Consider the following 19,094-nt stretch of genomic DNA (forward strand, 5'->3'; position numbering starts at 1 on the left):
ACTAGAGGAGGTTAGCACCCTGGAGGCCTCTTTCCATTTTGAAGTTTCTCTGCCCCTTTGAATCAAAGCTGGTATAAGAGTCAGCAGGACTTTGAGGTTTACTGTGTCACACAACATGATCCACTCCAGCTTGCTTTGGGGAAATGCGCTTAAGATCCTCTGAGACAGCTGCCGAGCTGAGGAGTCACCTGAGGTGCCCCTTCTCTCTGCAGTTAACCAACAGTCACAGAACTGTTCCACTCTCCCACAAAGGAGAGGGTCCACTGTCGGCACTCTGGATTGATTGCCCCCAACTTTGATTTTACTTCTAGAATAATTTTCAAGTTGGAGAAGTAAGAAATAGACAAATGATAATGGAGTCCTGAGTTGGCAAAGTCTCCCCTTGATTCTGATGAAAAGTTCCTGTCACATTGATCTGTATCTGTACCTTATCATATGCACCTAAGAGAAAGCATTTGACACTCAGCTTTTTTTCTAGAAATCGCCTCAGTGAAACCCCCAAGTTCATGGACTGCATTGCCATTTTCTGTGTTACCCAGGCAACAGTGTCGCCACATGTTCCACCATGAAATAACACAGGTGTCTGTAAAAGCCCAGTAAGATTTTTCTAAGTGTTCTTCCAGCCACCATTGGTAATTTTCTCAAGGGGTTTCTGACCTCCAACTGACTACCCAGTTCCAAAGCAGAAAATGGAATTCTTTTTCAGTGGAGGAGTAACAATGTCCATTACCATCAGCAGTGGATGAGAGCTCTCATCCCACACCCTCAGAAAAACTTGATGTCAATCTTAATCTGTGTTTCTGATTAGTAACTGTGTAATGGGATGACATAGTTGTGTTAATTATTGTCCAATTGTTGAGTATTAATAAGATTAAGTAGCTTATATTATGTTTCCTGGACACCTGGATTTTTTCTATTGTGAAATACCTGTTCAGAACTTTTGCCCATTTTATATTATGTTGTCTCTCACATATTGTCAGTCTGTAGATACTCTGGATGTTAGGATTTGAATGTGTTGATAATATCTTCTTGCAGGTGTGACTAGAGTTGGCACTCACCTTCTAGCATGCTGCATACATCATTCCAGTGTCTTCTGGATTCTGTTGAATACAAGTGTTAGTTCCTTTGAAGAAATTGCTTTTCTTTTTCTTGGGCTATTTTAAATATGTTCTGTCTCTCAACAGCTTTTAAAACTCTGAATAAATTGTCTCTTTAAATATTGTATGCCCTCCATTTTCTTCTCTTTTTATAAATCTGATATGATTAGCATCTCCCACTCTGCCTTGTTTTTTGCTCCCACCCAAAAGTGGTATTTGGAGTCATATGGTAATTATATTTTTAATTTTTTTAGGAACTGCCATAGTGTTTTCCATAGGCACTGTACCACTTTACCTTCTCACCAACAGTGCACAAGAGATTTAGTTACTTCACAACCTCACCAACACTTGTCATTTCTATTTTATTGATAGTAGCCATTCTAATGGGTATGAGGTGATATCTCATTGTAGTTTCGTTTGCTTTTCCCTAATGATGAATGTGTGATATTGAGCATCTTCTCATGTGTTTATTAGCTATTTGTATATCTTCTTTGGAGAGAGGTCTTTTCAAGTCATTTGTCCATTTTTGAATCGTGGGTTGTTGTTTTTTTGTTGGTGGTGTTGTCTCATTTTAGGACTTCTGTACCCATTCTGGACGTTAGTCCCTTATTAGATACCTGCTTTGCAAATATTTGCCTCATTCAGTGGATTGACTTTTTATTCTGTTGATATTCTTTTGATGCATAAATTTTTTTCGAGTTTCATGAAGTCCAATTTGTTTATTTTTTTTCTCTTGTTTCCTGTGCCTTTGGTATCATATCCAAGAAATCTTTGCCAAAGTCAGTGTCATCAAGATTTTAACCAATGTTTCCTTCTTAGAGTTTTATAGGTTTAGGTCTTACATGTAGGTCTTTGATGTATTTGACTTAATTTTTGTACATGCTAGATAAAGGTCCAAATCCACTATTTTGCACATGGATATTGAGTTTTCCCAGAACCAGTTGCTGAAAATGCGGCCCTTCCAACATTAAATGTCTTGGCACCATTGGCAAAAATCACGTGACTGTAGATGAGAGGATTTCTTTCTTTCTTGTGTGTCACTTTAGCTCAAATATTATACACAAAGCACTGGATGGAAGGGGGTCTAAGGCAAAGAGACTGGCTAGGATTCTGGTACCCTAAGGTGAAGGAGGCCAGGAGTAAGAAGACCATGGTAGATTGGAAAGGGGGATTAGTAGTGAGACATTTTACAAAGACTATTTGAGAGCTCTTGGTATTTTTTTTGGTGAAAGCAAAAGTGTGAAGGAGTCAAGTTAATTTTGTTTTAGAAGTTTTCAGCTCAGGTAATCAGGAGAAGTCTAGTGATGGATAAAATGAAAAGTCTAGAGGAATAAAATTGATAGAATCCCCCATCAATTACACTCTCTGACTAAACAAGAGAGACCTAATTCTCTGCTTTCAACTTAAGAATTCTGATATTGATTTGTATTGCTTTAGACCATTACTTTGGGGAAACCTTGCATTATTTTCACACCTCTTAATGAAATAGCTTTAGTGCTCTTATATTTGAATGACAGAAAAATGAGCAAAGGGAATGCAGATTTATCAAGTGTCTCAATAAACCGCTGAGTCTTTAACTGCAGTTTCAGGGGAAGCGAAGCATTTAAGGTTTGGTAACATAGCACCAGCTCTACAGTTACACAAATATTTTCTAAATGCCAATGGAAAGAGATGTCAGTACAGCACTATTAAATGTTCTAAGACTTACATTTCAATAGACACATCGAGTTGTGTTTGACCTAGGCCGGAAACATGGATTTTTTTTTTATGTTTTTAATGTTTTATTTATTTTTGAGAGAGAGAGAGAGACAGAGCATGAGTGGGGAGGGGCAGAGAGAGAGGGAGACCCAGAATCTGAAACAGGCTTCAGGCTCTGAGCTGTCAGCACAGAGCCCGACGCAGGGCTCGAACTCACAAACTGTGAGGTCATGACCTGAGCCAAAGTTGGACACTTAACCAACTGAGCCACCCAGGTGCCCCTGGAAACGTGTTTGATTCTTGCAATCCTTAGATGACAGATTTGGGTCCAAGTGGACCCTGACGGTCCAGCTCTGTCTGGAGATCCCACATCTATAATTCTTTCCGGTCCCCAAGATGGAGGCTAAACTTTCGAGAAATAATTCTTTCTCAGAGGCCGAGGAATTTAAGAAGCCATAGTCTAATTTTCTTCACATGGGTTCAGAACTTGTGTTGACTGATCCCTTGTGTTCTCAAGTGAAATGCTCATTAAAAACCACTGGTTTCAGCCACTCATTCCAACCTTAGGAATTGCTGTGATATTGGAGAAATTAGTTCCAGGGGGACAAAAAGAAATGCAAGAAATGCAGATGAAATGATTCAGGATTTTTGTTTTTGTAACTGTTTAATCCCCCTATACTTAAATGGACCGAAGTTACCTGCTAATGAAGAAGGAAGTACATAGTGGGCTCTCTAGTTCTGAGACAGGTGCATGCATCTAGAAGTCTCTGAAATCTCCAGCTGTGATACTAGGTAGAATGCTTTTTGTAAATGGATTCATACATATTCAAATGAGCTCAATTCTACCATTATCTAAAACTAGGGTATAGATTCTGAGCTAAATTGACATAAAAGGGCTTTTTATACCTAGTATATGTTGTCGTATGTTAAAGGAAAAGTGGATGTCTGGGCATTTACTGGGTATCTGTCCTTATTTCGATATTTGTAAATATGCATCAGGAACTGCATTATGAGTTTTCCGCAGGGATTCTCCATCTTACCTCAGGCATCTGAGGAAACGAGAGTAATTCTTCATGAACCCCAAAGCTAAGATGCTTCCTAACAAAAATAAGTACAATATGCAGAATAGACAGTGAGGTTACACGGTGGGATTTGACTTGTAAATATGGTTTTAGAGCAACAATAATATTTTAGGCATGTTTTAAAAAAGTTTTGAAAAGTTTAGGTATTACTATATCCGTTTACCACCCAGGAGCTAAAATTCTGAAGTGTACATGAACAGAATAACGTATAGAGCACTTTAGGAAATCTGTATCTTATCCGTTACCTGGCTCATTTTCGTAAGTTCTCTGCTTTGGACAGTTGATATTTCTACCCTAATTTATTAGAAAAGAGGCAATTGATACCTTAGAAGGTAGAATTCTCTCAGGAATCGGTGCTGCCTCACGCAGGTTTAGCATCATTCAATGTTTCTGGTGAATTCTTCCTCATGAAATTCATATTTGACCTCCTCTCTGATGTTTTGTATGTTTCGGTTTTGCTTTTAGGGTCGTTTCCTCTAACATAATATGGTTTCAGAGGGTTTTTCTTCCATGTTTTACTGCCTGACTGGAAAATCATTTTGGGTCCTCTTAACCTCAGTCTTCCCACATGATGCGTCGCGCACACGTGGCTTTTAGAGGAAGTGCGTGGCTGGGTTTTGTGGGTTCAAAGTGCAGAAGGATGGCTAGAGTTCACTGATTCTGACCTGGGTCAACGGAGATGAGAGTTGGGGGTTAAAACTAGGACACGCTTCCTTTCGAAGACAGAACATAGTAGCTCCAACTCTTCGTCGGGATGGGCGACAGTTCGTGCTGTTATGTCATCCCCTGAGTATCCCCAGGACGGATCAGGGGATGAATCACGCATGCTCTCATGAGAATCTCCTGCAGGGCCAGCGCTTGGCATTTTGCATTTGTTCTTTCCCCCTCCCAGCCCCGCGATGGCTCCGCTTGCCCATGTGCACTGCTAGCCCCTGGCATAAAAACTCCACAGTCCTTGCCAAGGGCACCAACAGAGGACGCTCCCACGGTCTCCAACTAGAGGCCATTCCAGCTCCATTCAGAACCGGCTAAGGCTCATCAAATCGAGTGGAAGCATGAGAAGTTTTGTCTTGAAGCTACACGTGCACGGCTTGCACACCTTTATTCCGTCCGCGGCATATTTAGTTAGCTGTCACTTACAAGGCTTTCTCACGATACTTGCATTGCTATTTTCAAAAAAGATTTGGGAAAACGTAACTTTTTCTCGCGTACGTATTTTTTTTCACTTTCAGTGACAATTTGTTTAGCTTACAGTGACACAGCGGGATAAAAGAGGCTGATGCGAGGATAATGCCATCCCCTAGCATGCGCGCGCGCGCGCACACACACACACACACACACACACAACTTGTGGTGCCACCCGCACGTTCAATTCTTGGCATGTCAGAGCCAGGAATATCTTCCTCCTCGGTAGCCGAGTATCACACCTGCTAGCCCGGGCCCAAACTCTCAAGTTCACCCACAAGACGTCATTTCCTGCTCCTCTCTCGTAGTTATGAGCCTCAGAGGCAAGTGCTGTACTCCCTGTCATAGTATTTGCTCCAAACTCTCCTGTGGTCAAGAATCCTGTCCCTCCCTGATTACTATGAAATAACATTTTTTTTTTTGTAAAAAAGTTCTTTTATTTCCATAGAGTTGACACACAAGGTGACATTAGTTCCCTGTGTACAACACAGTGACTCGACTTCTGTATACGCTGTGTCACACTCACCTTCGGTGTAGCTACGACCTGTCACCGTACAGCTCTCTTACGGCCTCATCCACTGTACTCGCTCCGCTGTACCTTTTGTTCCTGTGACTTACTCGTTCCAGAACCAGAAGCCTGTATCTCCCCTGTGCGTACTGATAAGCATTGCTGAGTGTTGGGAAAACGGGAAACGTGAAGTAACTGAGAAAGAAGAGGGCGTTGGGGGTGTTCATTTGCTGGGAGGGTCAGCATTTGTTGTGCCAGCAAGAAATGCCCTATTAAACCAGGTCTATGAAAAAGATGGCTTGAAAGATGGACTCATTTATTTGAGGTTTCATGTGATTTAGGAGGTACTTAGCTGGATGAGCGAACAGGGGCTTCTGGGAGAATTCGGGGGGTGGGCGTTGCTAATGATTAAGAACTTGCTTGGTTTCCTTTGCATTCAATATGGAAACACCAAACACGTTTGGACAATTGAGGATTTTTTTTTAAATTGCCTTCATTACTCTTTTGCTTTTCTGAAGATTTCTTCTTCCCTTCGTCCTGCAAGTTTTTTTTTTTTTTTTGTTATTCTACATGGCCAATGCATTTTCCCCATAGAAGAATATTGTTATCTTGTGACTATCTATCAAAAACAAACCTTGCAAAAGCCTGTTTAACGTGAGCACGAGCAAAATCAATATTCTTTGCATACATTTTGTAAAAGAGAATTCTGTCTTCTCAATTTATTTAAAACTGTGAATACAAGCATCGTGAGAAAGCTTCCTGTGTTACAGCTTAATAAGTAAAATGAGGAAACAAAAGTTCTGTACAAGCCATGCAAATATCGGTAATGTATTAAAGGGCTTGTAAAATTCTTCCCTGAAATTCTTTAGGTTTCCATTTCTAAATCCCATATATGAGTAAATTTTATGTTAAACCGGAAGTCATGATATGCAAACTCTGTGCCCACCTTACAACCCTTGGGAAGAGAAACTCTATTGTGAAGTTGTAACTGCCAGCCTCATACTTATCGATAACAGTAACCTTGGAAAATGCTTAAAATGTTATACTATGGATTCTCTGTTAAAGCAATGTTCCTTCTAGACAAGACTGAAAGGAATCATATTATTAAAATAATATGTTGATGTAAGCTATTTTAGTACTGCACTGTCAAGATTTTTTGCAATTGCTTTTAAAAATGGCATCTTAAATTCAGTTAACTGATTGCAAAAACTACAAAGTCAGTTTTTTTCAATCTTTAGGAAACAGGGAGCCAACGCTGAGATGGGTCACAGACAAGGAGGGAATGCTAGAGACAGTGACCTGGCCATTGGAGTGGCAGTTAGTTTCCATACGAGAGCTGATTGAATGCAGATATACCCACAGATGTCACAGGACTTTCCAAAGTAAATAGACGTGAGACGTGGAGACATTATATAGCTTATGACAGAATTCAGGATGTGTGAAATTATGGAAGCTTGAGGGAAATACTTTCTCCAAGATGATCCTGTTGGGGAGTTGAGCTGTGCCTTGCAAAACATATCAAAGTATCGAAGTTGAGTTTTATAATCAGAGGGTTTTATAGTTCTATTTGCATGGCCAGGTCAGGCAATTACATTCTCCCATAAACTGTTGTTAGAGCAATACCACTGTGTTTTGTGATATAATGGCATCCATGAACTGGAAAAAGCCTAGACCAACCACATTTTCAGCTCAGGAAAAATACATTCCAGACGTATTGAATGATTGGTTTAACATTGTACGTTAGCTATAAAACTTCTAGGTTTCTGCTCAAAACAAGTTGCATTTTCTATAGTAATTGAACCTCCATTTTGTTCATTTATAAGATGAATATGCCTCTGACTTGACTCAGGTGTAGTCTTATCGGGTAAATATTCATTTACTGAAAGTCCGTCTACAATCTGGCTGGCATTGTGGAAATCTCTTTCAAGTATGAAATAAATGCGTCGCATGGCCCCGAGTTAATAAGTTGCAATTTCGAGTTTTGTTGCAAGAAGGCGTGGACCCACGATACAAAGGTGGGGTTGGCCAGGACAGAAGTTCTGCAATATTTTGGTCTTAAAACATCTGTCCTCTCGGGAAACAACTGAAGACTTCATAGGGCTTTGGCTTATACGGCTGTGTCATTCAATGCTCATTACAGTAGAAATTCAAGCTAATAGCATTTTAAATTTCTATTTATTAATTCATAGAAAAATTACACTAATAAGCCTATTCTGTGTTATTTTAAAAGCATTTTAGGGGCGCCTGGGTGGCGCAGTCGGTTAAGCGTCCGACTTCAGCCAGGTCACGATCTCGCGCTCCGTGAGTTCGAGCCCCGCGTCGGGCTCTGGGCTGATGGCTCAGAGCCTGGAGCCTGTTTCCGATTCTGTGTCTCCCTCTCTCTCTGCCCCTCCCCCATTCATGCTCTGTCTCTCTCTGTCCCAAAAATAAATAAACGTTGAAAAAAAAATTTAAAAGCATTTTAACAGCATCGATTGAAATTAAAATATTAATTAATAAATATTAAAATAATACTTAGAAGAATTACATTGCTTTATGTTTCTGGAATTCTGTTTAATGTCTGGCTTCTTAGACAGCTGGATTCTTAACATCTACTTGTTTATTAAATGTGTTGCATTGTATTCTTAGGGTTGAAGTATATGAAGAAAATTCAAAAAAAAATATTCAAAAAAAAAAAAAAAGAAAATTCAGTCTCACGAGATAATGTAGCTGAAAAAGAGAAGAGTGTTTTCATAGACTTTTCAGATAGATTCTACCTCAAACCTCCGAAAGGGATAGCTCCTTAAAGGTTAGTTGCAGTGAGGAATGCGAAACCATATCAGTGATTTTTTTTTGTATTCTGTTACATTAATATCTATCTTTTTTTTACCCATGCCTGAGTTTTTAACATTTGACAGTTAGTGGATCACTGTTTTACAGATCTTCCAAATGTTGACCCAGTCCATTGTTGCACACCAAAAATTATATTTGCACATTTAGTCAACAGTCACATTTAAAAATGCTTTTAAGTATTGAGAAGCTGTCGGATGCCCAGTGATGGATACAGTTTTCTTTGCTGGAAGCTTGAATTTTATCATTGGCAGCAAATATTATCAGTTGTTTTCCTTAAAGTCAACAGATTCACTATGTTCGTTCTGCAGAAAAGACAGGCCCTTGAAATTTTAGATTGAAAAGAGTGGCAATTTTTAGTGCTTTGTCAAGGAGATTTTGAAATAAAACAGTTCTTTGCCCGCACAAAGGTGTAATGATGAGTTATACAACGAATACGAATGGCTGTGGTTTGGTACCATTGTCTTGAAACCTGCTAAGGCATCAGAAGTTTTATTTACCATTGCGTTTGCAACGTCAATGCAAATGTCAACACAGATGTTCCAGCATCACTCAGAACATTCAAAAGTTTGCTAACAACTGGAATATTGCAGCACGACTTGCATTTGTTGGCAAGCAGCTACTTAGGAGGCCTTTGGTGATTGGTTCACGCTGACGCTGATGAATTCGAGCAAAAGCAGCGGCTCAACCATGTCTGAACATCTACTTGTTACCCAGAAGTAAAAGTCTGTCGACAAGGTACTAACTCTTTCTTCTCGTGTAAGGCTAAAACTTTCAATCTCCGGGTGGTTGTGTGGTTAGAAAGCAGCAGAGTCTGCTGACTTCTTTCTTTCCTGACTACTCAGCCAGTAGATATTCAGCAGTGGTCGCTTTGCATTGCTTCCCAAGGCCCCTCATGTCTCGTGGGAGCTACTCCAGCCACGTGTGAGCTACTCCAGCCACGTGTGAGCTACTCCAGTCACGGCAGGACAGTAACTCCCTTTGCAACATGCTTCAGGGCCTTTATCATTTTTAGTTTCAAAAGGGTGCTAAAAGATCTTTGACCTTTGGAAAAGGCTGATTAGATCTACATCTAAAATATTCAATCCTTTTGAGAACAGCTGTTGATCTCAAAATAATGTTGCAATCAAACTGCCACGATAAAACTGCCAGAAAATATTTTTCTGCCCCAATCACAATAAAACAAACGATTCGCATGTGTGAAGCTGAAGGAATGATGCCTTTTGTCATGATTTCATTTATTATGTACGGCTTTCCCTTTTAATCTGGAGTCGACCTCTCCTCTTCATGAGTAAGATACTCCTTTGGAATATTAGTGTCGTCCTTTTCTCCAGTTTTAGACGTAGACCATGGAGTGTGGTGGAGAAAGTCAGCCTCTCGATCTCCTATATCTCTGGCAAATGTCCCTCCTCACGGGAAGAAGAATATTACAAATATATTTCTTTTATTTCAGGGGAAATATTGAATTTCAGAATATTCATACATTTAGATACAGTTTTTAAAACTAGAAAAAAAATTTAAACATTTTTACACATATACGTAATTCTGAAATAAGACAGAAAATGTCCTGAATTTTGCTTGTGCTTCCGTGTAAGTTCAAGACGTAATTCTAGATTTCGTTTTTTTTAATTTTCTTTTAACGTTTATTTATTTTTGAGAGAGAGACAGAGCGTGAGTGGGGGAAGGGCAGAGAGAGAGGGAGACACAGAATCCGAAGCAGGCTCCAGGCTCCGAGCTGTCAGCACAGACCCCGACGCGGGGCTCGAACCCACGGACCGCGAGATCATGCCCTGAGCCGAAGTCGGACGCCCAACCGACTGAGCCACCCAGGCGCCCCAAGACGTAATTCTAGATTTCAACATAACAACGTATCGGACAAAAATCAGGTTGCAGAGATTACAGCAGGGAAAATTAAAGCTAGCCCAATAAAATCCTTGAGAATAAACGGGATTAATCTCTGAAAATGTACATCACTTATAGCCTAAACCCACTACCTTAGAGTGTTCTTGAAAACACAGGCAAATATTTTAGTAACCGTAATAGTGATGATGTCATCACATATCATGTCTGGAAACTGCCGTACATTCCCGAGAAACTGAGAATGTGGAACGGTAACATTTTAGCAGTAGTATGAACGTAGTTTGACTTTTGCCATAGAATAAAAAATCGAAAAGCTCAGTGATCTCCTGTAACTGAAGTTAATTCTTGCTTCTGTGGTCTAATCAGAGTCAAGGAAGAGGCAGTACAACACATCTTCTTCCAGGAGCTGAAGCTGGTGCAATTCCGCACCTTCACTGGGTGGCTTTTGAGGTGGACCGTGGAAGACGGAAGAGGGATTTTTTCCGGTAGTTTTTATGAGCTCAGCCTTCAAGTGAAGTTCAGCCACTATGTCCACATTTCATTGGGAGAACTTGGTTCCACAGCTACCCACAACTGCAAGGGAGGTTGGGGGGAACGGAGTCAGCTGGGTGCCCAGAAAGAGATTTGGGTTTGGTTTAGTAGAGATTATTCTCTCAAATAGCACCTAATTTGATAATTTACTGTGAGACCCTCTGGGAAAGATGTAGTTATACGTGTAGTAAGTATGTCAACAGTATAACAAAATCAACCTCATATTAAGTAACTATTTTTTTTATATATACACAAAGAAATACATTAGATTCAACCATATTTATGGGGCACCCACCATGCTCAAGCAATGTTCTAGGTCTTGGAGAGAGAGAGAGGAACAACAGGTAAGAAGTCCCTCAGAGGGTGTGCTTTGTTATAGTCTGGTGGGAGGAGATGGCCAATAGAAGAGCAAACAAATAGAGGTGTCTGGGTAGCTCGTGGGTTAAGCGTCTGACGCTTGATTTACACTCAGGTCACCATCTCAGGGTTCGTGAGTTCAAGACCTGCCTCGGGCTCTACGCTAACAGCGCAGAGCCTGCTTGGGATTCTCTCTCTCTCTCTCTCTCTCTCTCTGCCCCTTCCCCACATGCTCTTTGCTCTCTTTCGAAATAAATTTTAAAAAGCTTAAAAAAAAAAAGAAAAGAAAAGTAAATAGTAAAACAATAGTGGATTTTGATCAAAGAAGTGGTGAAGGGAGAAAAGAAAGTGAGAGGCAGGGCTACTTTGGAGACGCTCATCCAGGAAGGATTTCCTGAGAAAACAACACTCCAGTCATGAGATGAAGAAGGAGAAAGATCCACCCACAGGGTGGTAGTTGGGGGGACAGTACAGGCAAGGAAGAGAGGCAGGTCACATACTGGAGGAACAGGAAGTGTTGATGTGTCTTGAGAGGAGACAGCAAAGTCAAGAGCAGGCAGTGCATTGGGCCAGGGGGTCAGGGGCAAGGGCACATGGAGAATTACAGTCCTTTCAAAATAGCTGTGATTTTATTCCATGGGCAATGGAATGTCAGGTGAGTATTACGATTTGATTTATATTTTTCAAAGCTTATTCTGATTGCTTAGTGGAGAACGGATTTGGGCAGATTCTGGGTAGAAGATGGCTTTCCAAGTCTGGCTTCGTTGTGCTTCTGCATAGTAACTTCTATCATTGCCCCCAAACAACCTGGGACCAAAAAATCAATCTTCGTGTTCTTAAATTCGGTCTAGGCTGCTTTAAAAAATTATCGTGTCGTTTATTTTCTGTGTATTTTGCAGGTCATGGGGGCCATCTGTTATTGTCACTGTGAAATTACTGATGGCTAACTCGAATGAAAGTGCAGAAATGATTTTTTTCCTAAAGTTTTTTTTCTCCCCCCCCCCATTTTTTTTTTAACCATCAGCACTCTCACCATTAATACAAAGACAAAAATAAATTTTCAACTCCCAGAACTGGCATTTCTCTCAACGTTGCCCGACATGAGTTATAAAAATGACAAATGTTAGCCTTCAGACCAGAAAATAGAATACCAACTACCCTTCCACAAGAATCACAAGAACAGCCACACAAGGCTGAAACATTGTAATCGGTGATGACGATTATTAAGCATTATGCAAAATAGTAAAACCGATATAATGAATAATAAAGAATCTGGATAACTGAGGTGGGCAAGGTTGGTGTAAAAATAAGGAAAGATATTTGGTGTCTTCAATACCAAGAATACAGCTTAATGGTGACAACCAATCTGAGCAATTCTGTACAAAACATAGTTCTTTTGTGGTACAAAGTAGATAATAAATATACATTTTTAAAGAATAACCAAATATCCATTAATTTAGACGAGGGAAAAAAAAGTACTTGGGGGTATCCTGCTCCAAACTGACTAGATCATCGTCATTTCTGCTCCTTTCATAAAGATTGCATACAAATACTTCTTCCTCCCTCCTTCCCTCTCTCTTTTCCTTTTTCTTTCTTTTCTCCCTCCTTTCCTCCCTTCTGTCCTTCCCTTTCTCTTTTTTTCCTTTCTTTCTTCTAAAAGGTAAGAGGACTGTTTTCAAAATAATTATACAAAGGAATTTATATCTTGATTCAAAATGTTGGGGCACCTGGGTGGCTCAGTCGGTTGGGCAGCCGACTTCGGCTCAGGTCACGATCTCGCGGTCTGTGAGTTCGAGCCCTGCGTCGGGCTCTGTGCCGATAGCTCAGAGCCTGGAGCCTGTTTCAGATTCTGTGTCTCCCTCTCTCTGACCCTCCCCCGTTCATGCTCTGTCTCTCTCTGTCTCAAAAATAAATAAACGTTAAAAAAATTAAAAAAAAAAAACAAAAAAAAAACCCCAAAATGTATTACCACATTATAATTGTGTTCTACGATAAAGTATGTCTAAATAGTTGACATAGCTAAATTGTAGCCTGGCTAATCCAGGCCGTTTAGTTTCAACATATCAGTACGCATCACTGTTTAACAAAACTAGGAAAAAAAACCGTAATGAAGATAAGTACGGTAATACAGTCAGCCTGAAGCCATGGGCCTCGTGTATCCAAGGATAGACACATACAAAGAAGTGCCCTTGGATACACACAGACATCTATGCACACACAGCCTTGATATCCAGAAATAATTGCCTCCTGAGAGTTGCTACCCTTTCATATTTCAGTCCTCGACTGTTGATGAGCAGTGTCTCCCAACATATTTCTAACTTTATAAGATTTTTAATTTATAGCCAATACCATAGTAGTAAAAAGAAATTAAATGTCAAAGTCACCTTTTAACTTGGATACCATGTGTCTCCAAGAAAAATCATAGCCTTCATGCCTTTACCCATAAGTTAAGGAAAATCCAACTCAAAGTGACAGGTTATAAGGACGTACATTGTTGCAAAAAGCAAAAGGCCTAGAGAAGTGTGACTATGGAGTAGTTGAAGAGGGTGCACCAGAGAGATCCATAAGGACTCATGGTTCTCCATGGTTCCATTCTGCTCAGCCTTAAGGTTAGCATCTTCTCACATTAGCGCCTGTCAACCTCATAAGCTGACCACCATGCATGACCCCAGCGGGTCCCCGTACAAACCAGACCATGAATGTGAGCCAGAAAACTAAATACACCCTGTTTCTTTTTGTTCTCGAAGAAACTTTCCTCAGAAGCCTTCCACTAGGCTCACCATTATATTTCACTGGTTGCATACTAACCTCAAAATCAATTTCAGGATATGGAATCAAGACCACCGTTCTTGGCCTATAACAAGTAGGCCGCTTCTGAGACTTGTGATAAATCAAGCTTCCCCCAAGTACATGAGCAGACAAGGACACATACCTGGTCCTGGGGACCTGGTGTGAGGGGAAAGGCAGGGAGAGAGCCGGGGTTGGGAAGGCACAGCAGACTACTGAGAAAAACTTGGGGAAATCAGACAAAATGACCATATGTGTCAGCGATGGAATTTTATTCAAAGTCTCACTTACCTATGGATACGTTTTGCAAAAACAACCAGTGTCCGATTGTGGAGTCCGAAGCGGTGAGCAGTAGTTCCATTTGACGATTGCATGAAGAGTGGCCTTGGAAGGTCTTGAAAAGTGGCTTCTTGCGTATTGACGAAAAACCCCGTGGTAATAGTTCGGTTTTATAAATTAACATTTCGGTCTTAACATTACCATGCAGGCGTTTATTCGGCCACTTAATTTCTCTTAATCTATTTCTTGGCAGATTCCTGAATAATGTAATGCTGTATTACTCAACATCGTTTTAAGTAATAAATGCAGAATAAGACTAATTATCTTTTTCTCAATTTTTAAGATCCTGACTTTAAGGACCTTGGCGTTTTGAAACCATTACCAGGTTGGTAACGTAGATATTCAATAATGTTCAGAGGTCTCTGTTTTCTGCTCTGAAATATACTTTTGGTTTATTATTCAAGCTCCATTTCTGTATGTTTGTTTGGCGTTTCGTTATTTAGCATGTGAGTTTGAGATGGGCGGCCCAGAAGGAATTGTGGAGTCTGTACAGATTATGAAGGAAGGCAAAGCTTCTGCCAGCGAGGCCGTGGATTGCAAGTGGTACATCCGGGCACCTCCACGATCCAAGGTCAGTCTTAAGGGGAAAACAGATTCGACAGTCAGCTTGGGAAGCGTCTGCAACATGCGCGTCCTTTAACCCACTGGACGCGCTTAGTAGGTTTCAGAGTGCGATCATAAGCTGTCATTTTCTTTCGGTTTTGAAACGCAACCTGTCTTTCCCCATCCAAGGAAACTTTCGATGTCGTAAATAACATGGAGAGGGTGCTGAAGAGGGCATTTGATCACCTGCCCAAGAGGCTGTAATGTAACTGCCCCCCGCTGAAAAATGGATTGAAATGCTATCTGTAAGCTAAGATTCTAAGTATAATTACACATACGCTTTTACTGTCAGTATCTGCACTCTGTTCTTGTTTTAACCTAAAATCCTATCTTTGGAAGAAATTGCCCAAGATTTGTAAAATCATGTATCTCTGGCATATAAAATACCTTATGATAAGGCTGGGGGTCTGTGCCCAGGCAAAGAGACCAGCCAGGTCTTCACCTCCTCTTACCCTCCTTTCTCTCTCTCTCTTTTTTTTGAAAAATTTTTAATGTTTATTTATTTTTGAGAGAGAGAGACACGGTCTGAGTGGGGAGGGGCAGAGAGAGGGAGACATAGAATCCGAAGCAGGCTCCAGTCTCCGAGCTGTCAGCACAAGAGCCTGATGCAGGGCTCAAACTCCTAGATCGCCGGATCATGACATGAGCCAAAGTTGGACACCCGACCAGCTGAGCCACCCAGGCGCCTGTATCACGCTTCTTTCGATTGTCGTTATGAAAAAGTATTGCTGCGTTATCAAATCCTCCAATTTTTTCATAATGTGGCAGGAGTTGGAATTTTATGTAGGTTACCTTGAGTTTCAAATGCTGGCAATACTTTCTTAAAATTGTTAATGTATATGTTATGAAATTAAGTATATTAGAGGTCAGATTCAAACCCAGGCCACTATTTTGGAAATACTTCTTTAGAACAACCATATTTATCCTACTATTAAGATATGAAGAAATACTGGGAATGATTTTGTGTCAGTCACTATCATAGGTGGAGACTGTCGATTATTTGCTTATCCTCCTCTCTTTATTGTTATTCCTCAGTTATATTGTTTCAACCAAGCATTATTGATTTATTGGGTTTGTAGTTGACTGTTTATTGAGCTTGAAACAGTTGGTTATTTCGTTAATAGATTTAGTGGCTCTGTAAAATCTCGAGCACCATGCTGGAGAAATGAAAAAAGCATGTCGGCCACTGTCCTCATGCTTCCAGTTTAATTCTTAGACAAATATGTAACCATCTAATCCAAGGAATGAGACAGGCTTGTTGAGGTATTTATAAGGTGTAGTAGAGAGCGGGAGAAGCGCGTGTATACCTCGGAAGGTAAGTCACACGTGGAATCAAATTCCGCCAGGGTGTCCACTGAAGTTTAATGAAAAACAATATTGTATCAGGTAGACAAGGTGGGAGGGCTCTCTAGGTAGAGGGAATAGCCATCAGGGTCATAGAATCATAGGACAGTGAGCTTTTTTTAGGAATTGAGTCATTGAATGTGACCAAGTAGAACATGAGTATGTATGGAGGTGGATGGTGAGTCTTTAAGTCAAAGGGCTCTGTAGGAACCCTAAAGAACTTGGATTCACCCCACTAGCATTAGTGATACACGCAAGAGTGTGAAGCAGGAAAATGGTGTGATCAGATTTGCATTCTGGAAAAGTAGGTTTTCCTTGTGAAGTAGCGACAGAAGACTGAACACTACAGGCAGAAGACTCAGTAGGAAGATGCGGCAGTGATCCCCACGGTGGTGATGATCTCCAATGTGGAGGTGATCCCCATGGTGGAGGTGATCTCCACGGTGGAGGTGATCCCCATGGTTGATGTGATCCCCATGGTGGAGGTTGATCCCATGGTGGTGGTGATCCCCACGGTGGAGGTTGATCCCCACGGTGGAGGTGATCCCCACGGTGGAGGTTGATCCCCATGGTGGAGGTGATCCTCACGGTGGAGGTTGATCCCACGGTGGAGGTTGATCCCCACGGTGGAGGTGATCCTCACGGTGGAGGTTGATCCCCACGGTGGAGGTAATCCCCACGGTGGAGGTTGATCTCCACGGTGGAGGTGATCCCCATGGTTGAGGTGATCCCCACAGTGGACGTGATGCCCACAGTGGAGGCTGGTTGTGACAGTAGACAGGTAAAGGGAATAGTCACGATAGAAAAAGGAGAATTTGGTGGCTGGCTATCCAGGATGAGGGGAAAATAGAGTGATCTTGAGGAAGCGTGTTGGCTTCCTTCACTTGACTTTCCCGTCAATGTGTCTCTGGGGTCTGCATGCAGTGTGAACGTGCAGCACCCTCTCCCCAGACTTCCAGTTACAGAGGTTCAGAGCCGTGCTCTGCTTCCAGTCTTTCCACCGGCAGGTCTCTTTGCATTTGTACAAATCTTTGAAAACGTTTGTTGTATTATGAAGAAAGACACAGTGATCCCTCCTTAAAAAAAAAAAAAAACAAAAAACAAAAAACCAAGAATGTTCCCAACATAAAAGGCAACCCCCTGCCTGGATTATAAGGGAGCTAGATTGCTCTCTTACATAATCTGTGGGTTCACATGCAAATGCTATTCATTTTTCTTAAACTCTATGAATGAAAGATTAGAAAAAAAAAATTTTCCAGCTGGAAACATTTGAGCCCCACCTCATTGTTGTTCCCGGCATCTTTGTCCCTGGAGTGTTAAAGAGAGGGTTTTTATGGGAGTGTAAACACACATCGTTTTTTTTTTTTCCCCCGGCTGGTAAATAGGCTGTCTTTTGTACAATTCCAGAGTAACAATACCCAGTGTACCTGTCTGTTACAGAATTTGGCATTCTGTGACCCAAAGGGGAAGCCGCCTGCAGAGTTAGACAAAGATGACTCTATTGTGACAGGCTTTCTCTGTGAAATTAAAGGTGATAGGATAGGAAGTGGCTTTGAATAACGGTGGAGAAAAGCAAGAATATGACTGCCTATGTGGGCTTTCTGTTGTTGCAGAGTTCCTAGCAGCTTGTGAGACTAGACTGTCAAAGCACAAGTTAAACTTGAAGTGGCCCGTGGTGGATTTTTGAATGATAACTGGGGATTGAAACATAGTTGCACAATGCAGGTGCTAATAAATAGCTCACTGGGGTTCTACTAAAACGTATATCAAGTATTTACATTGCTTCTCAGACTTTTTGACAAATAGAAAATAGTAACACAGATGATCACCTTTAATTAGAAGGTGATTCATCCAGATTTCTTAGAATTTGGCATGCTAGAGCCAGAAAGAACATTGGAAATCGGCTACTGATTGGCTCCTTTAAAGGTGAATAAGCTAAGACAGGATAAAGAAGTCTTACCCGGGTTAAGAGTGGAATCCAGAGACGTCTCTCTGTAGATTCTAGAACGAGGATGGCCACAGGGTGTTATGGCTTCGTGTTCTGGATCCGGTACAGAAGAGAACCAACAGGGAAGAATGTTGGATGATCACAACAGGGTACCTATTTGAATGTTAATTCTGTGAAGGCTGGGCCTTCTTTAGATACTTAGTACCAAGCCAAATGACTGTCATTCAGTTAAAACTCAGAATAAAACAACAAACTGATGTGCATCTAGAAAAATGGATGTGGTAGCCATCTTCAGACATTTAAAGGACTGTCGTAGGACAGACGAACAGGCAGGTAAGGGTTAATCTGCAGTGTTTCAAGTATTACAATTTATTTGAATGCTCAAAGCTGCAAAAAGAATAGCTTTTGATTCAGTACAAACGGGGTTTCTGCTTTTGGTTTTAATAATGGAGCTGCCCCAAAATCAAATCCATAAGAAGAATCCAAATAAAGTTTAGCACAAATTTTGTACAATAATGTTAAAGTCAGGTAATTTTTTTGGCCCAGGTAACATTAAACTCCTTTCAAGATCAAAACGTGATGAGTCTCTGATAAGCGCCCAAATATTTGGTTTGTTAGTACAGAGCTAAGGCGAGATTTCCGTATCCTGACTCCCGGTCTGGTGTGATGTCACAAAACCACACTATTTTGGGGGAAATTGTCAAATTTGTTAAGATAGGAAAAGAAATAAGTCAAACGCTTATAAAGTACAGCGGTGAAGATAATTAACTTAACGATTAAGGTGTTGGGACAATAAAACTCTAGCTTTTAGTAATCACTCATCATTTAAAACTTCACATTAGTGTTTAATGTGTTGTCACGTGACTCAAAAATGTTTTAAAGAAAATTAGCATTGAATAAACAGGAAAACTTGACAATTATAGTAA

At 40.8% G+C, this 19,094-nt stretch overlaps 1 protein-coding gene across 3 annotated transcripts in view; it reads left to right on the top strand.

Annotated features, from left to right (window-relative positions):
- The window catches only part of NETO1 (neuropilin and tolloid like 1), a 112,290-nt gene that overhangs the window by 52,807 nt on the left and 40,389 nt on the right, over positions 1-19,094 (top strand). For all 3 annotated transcript variants that reach the window (XM_030292194.1, XM_030292196.1, XM_030292199.1), the window contains exons 5-6: positions 14,557-14,598; positions 14,717-14,844. In XM_030292194.1, coding sequence (XP_030148054.1) covers positions 14,557-14,598; positions 14,717-14,844 — 170 coding nt within the window. The remainder of the gene's footprint in view (positions 1-14,556; positions 14,599-14,716; positions 14,845-19,094) is intronic.

Source organism: Lynx canadensis, chromosome D3 (genome assembly GCF_007474595.2).
Source record: "Lynx canadensis isolate LIC74 chromosome D3, mLynCan4.pri.v2, whole genome shotgun sequence".
Lineage (NCBI taxonomy): Eukaryota > Metazoa > Chordata > Mammalia > Carnivora > Felidae > Lynx > Lynx canadensis.